At 36.3% G+C, this 3,790-nt stretch overlaps 1 protein-coding gene across 3 annotated transcripts in view; it reads left to right on the forward strand.

Annotated features, from left to right (window-relative positions):
- The window catches only part of LOC126272116 (villin-1), a 355,803-nt gene extending 353,488 nt beyond the window's left edge, over positions 1-2,315 (forward strand). For all 3 annotated transcript variants that reach the window (XM_049974713.1, XM_049974715.1, XM_049974714.1), the window contains one exon: positions 1,988-2,315. In XM_049974713.1, the coding sequence (XP_049830670.1) occupies positions 1,988-2,101 (114 nt within the window). In that variant the 3' untranslated portion in view covers positions 2,102-2,315. The remainder of the gene's footprint in view (positions 1-1,987) is intronic.
- Positions 2,316-3,790: the final 1,475 nt, after the last annotated feature.

Genomic DNA, 3,790 nt, shown 5'->3' on the forward strand with positions numbered 1-3,790 from the left:
CTCCACATTCATATGTGTGAATCAACATTTCACCCTCACTTTCCCTAACCAATGATTGGTCATAGTATGTTTCTTACTTGTCCTCAAAGATATCCAAACCTCACACTGTTAAATGTTTGTCCATAGGGTTGGAGGGAGACAGAAATTGCAGAAGAAATCTGAGTACTCTGGCCATCCTTAACCTCTTGTTGCCCAAAATTGGTTTATTAATGTTTGGAGTAAGTTAGTAACATGAGCAGTCGAGCACATTTTTGTAGCACTTGACATGTTGAGAAAGTGACACACTGCAGTGAGTGAGGACAGTCGAATTTAAATAAGCAATTCTGTTAATAATGAAAATAATCTTCCTTTTTGTTGCTCTTCTTTGTTTTATTGATAGCTTGTTGTGAATTTCCTTTCTATGGTTTACCTACCTATAACTGTATAGACGGTGATCGGGTTCGTATTTCAATAGTAATATGAATTTATTTTCAGTTATATATTTTCAGTCATTTCACTTCACAATACAAATCAATAAAACACACATAACTCATTGACCATTCTCACACTTCAAACCAACTTCATGCAAGAACAAAGATTTATCTCTGACAATATGCAGCAAAGAAATTACTATCATATACCAATCTGTATGTGCAAAAGGATCTTTGTAGCATAATTTCATAAACAAAATACAGTTAACTGTCTATCTTTTTTTAGAAGTCCATAATCATCTTTGTAATTACATTAAGTATTTGTAAATACATTAAAAACAAAGATTCCAAGACTTACCAAGCGGGAAAGCGCCGGCAGACAGGCACAATGAACAAAACACACAAACACACAGAATTACTAGCTTTCGCAACCGTTGGTTGCTTCTTCAGGAAGGAGAGGGACAGACAAAAGGATGTGGGTTTTAAGGGAGAGGGTAAGGATCATTCCAATCCCGGGAGCGGAAAGACTTCCCTTAGGGGGAAAAAAAGGACTTTTCACCCTAAGGGAAGTCTTTCCGCTCTCGGGATTGGAATGACAAATTTAATCTGCCAGGAAGTTTCATATCAGCGCACACTCCGCTGCAGAGTGAAAATCTCATTCTGGAAACATCCACCACGCTGTGGCTAAGCCATGTCTCCACAGTATCCTTTCTTTCAGGAGTGCTAGTTCTGCATGTTTCGCAGAAGAGCTTCTGTTAAGTTTGGAAGGTAGGAGACAGATACTGGCAGAAGTAAATCTGTGAGTACCGGGCATGAGTCGTGCTTCGGTAGCTCAGTTGGTAGAGCACTTGCCCGCGAAAGGCAAAGGTCCCGAGTTCGAGTCTCGGTCGGGCACACAGTTTTAATCTGCCAGGAAGTTTCATATCAGCGCACACTCCGCTGCAGAGTGAAAATCTCATCCTGGAAACATCCCCCAGGCTGTGGCTAAGCCATGTCTCCACAGTATCCTTTCTTTCAGGAGTGCTAGTTCTGCATGTTTCGCAGAAGAGCTTCTGTTAAGTTTGGAAGGTAGGAGACGGATACTGGCAGAAGTAAATCTGTGAGTACCGGGCGTGAGTCGTGCTTCGGTAGCTCAGTTGGTAGAGCACTTGGCTGCGAAAGGCAAAGGTCCCGAGTTCGAGTCTCGGTCGGGTACACAATTTTAATCTGCCAGGAAGTTTCATATCAGTGCACACTCCGCTGCAGAGTGAAAATCTCATTCTGGGAATAAAAGAACAGTTTTGAAATCTGAAGTCTATAAACAAAGTTCATTGCAATATCACAAAGGCAGTATGAATGAAACAAAATTTTTCTCCTTTTTTTGCCTGAAATGATATGAGGTGCTGAAAACATAGGTTTATATTGTAGTAGTGTATGCAAAGTCAATTAAATACGTTCTTTCATTGTAAGAATTTGATTCTAGTATCATATTCAGTTTAAAGTGCACATTTTTACTTTTGTGAATGACTGCATATCTCTATATCATAAAGTTTCATGAGTTAATAAGCAGTACATTCCTTTTTTTCAATACATTTCAGGTACATTTGACATCAGAAGATTTTAGAGCAGTATTCAATATGTCATATGTAGATTTCACTGGTTTACCAGCTTGGAAACAGAACAACCTCAAGAAAGCAAATGGCCTATTTTGAAGATCTATTGTCACTGATGTAAATATTCTTGTCTGCTTTCAAAAGGCAACTTCGGAATGAGATCATACAAAAATTGTCAAAAAGTATTCTGTGTTTTACAAATTAATGTTTAATTTATAACTCACATCAGGTGCCATTCCTTTCTGGGCAGTATTGTTATTTGCTGTACTTGCTTCAGTGCATGACAGTTTTGTAAATAAATATTTTAAACTTACTCAACTTTTTCTATAACAATAAAACCGCAATGCAAACAGTTTTCCAAATCAAAGATCTTGTAGCTCAAAAATTTTGAGTGTATTTTGATTTGAAATGCAGCTTTACTGGCCACATAAGAAAACAAAAGACAAAAATAAAATAATTCTTGTGTGACTGTCAGTCAGATGGAAAGAATAGGTTATTACTTTATTAATTTGTATTGATTATAATTTAAATTTATTGAAGGAATCTGACAGTAAAAGTGATCTATAGGTGCTGTTAGCTCCTTATAATTCAGCATCAGTCATAAATTTCTGTACCAGACTTACTCTATATAGTAATACATGTGTACTTAATGTATTCATATAAGAAGTGGAAGTTAAAGATAAACATGCCTATCCTGTGGTAAGTGGATAGTCAGATTATGACACACAGCTATTCTCCATTCATTATAAGAACAAACCCGATGTAAGCAAACAGAGTGCAATGACTGGTCAGAAGCCATAGCACACATACAATGATGTTGTTGCTCTCTTGGAAGTAGGCTCTGCTTATGTGTTAGATATATTACTACTAAGTTACATTAAATGAAACGTTAAGATATTCACATGCATTAGCCGCCATTGAAATTTTTCTTAATCATGCTTTAGTTATGTTGTTTTTATTTCAAAAATCATCTATAGTCACAGCCTTTGTACTGTTGTGCTCTGATTGTCTTGCTGTTAATATGCAGTTTGAAAATCTCTGAGACTGCTTAATGTTCCGTGGTGAAACATGCATCTGGAACACAGTTAAAAAGTGATGAGAAGTAGGTTGTTCTTAATGTTTGTAATAAATTTACAGAGATAATTGGCTTTGAAGTTTTCTGAGGGGCTGTATTAGATACAGTTGCAACCCAAGTGCAGATTCATGTATAGCTGAATCAGTAGCATAGTAGCTTGATAATTCACTGCAGTAAATGAGACACAGATTCAAGTCTCTCCCAATTCATTTTGAATTACCTACATCCTATAATTGTAAAATCCATCATCATTTTTATGAATAATGCACATCTCCTTGTTTTTAATTGCATATTGCACACAAAAATTCCTGTTTTCCTTTCAAATATAAATTCTCAATTAGCAATATCTTATGAAAGACTGTTAATAAAAAAGTTACTTAAATTAAGGAAACATAACAATTTAATTTTTAAGGCAGAAAGAAAAAGGGAAGAGTCTTTATCTGGACTGTGTCCATTTTTCACACTACAGATGTAGATATGTGTCGTAGAAACATGAAAATCATTTTCACAGAATCAAGCACATCATACAAATGCTGCACTTTTACATTTTCCACTCTACCATTACAACAATGAACCCAACAGAACTGATCTGGAGCCAAGTTAATGGGTTTGGCTCAAGAAATAACAAGACCATTAAGCTGCCAAACGTACTGGAACTAAAGTAAGCAGCTGTTTTTCATGTCACTACCAAAAGTTGGCAGGATATAGAACAG

This window comes from Schistocerca gregaria, chromosome 5 (assembly GCF_023897955.1).
Source record: "Schistocerca gregaria isolate iqSchGreg1 chromosome 5, iqSchGreg1.2, whole genome shotgun sequence".
NCBI lineage: Eukaryota > Metazoa > Arthropoda > Insecta > Orthoptera > Acrididae > Schistocerca > Schistocerca gregaria.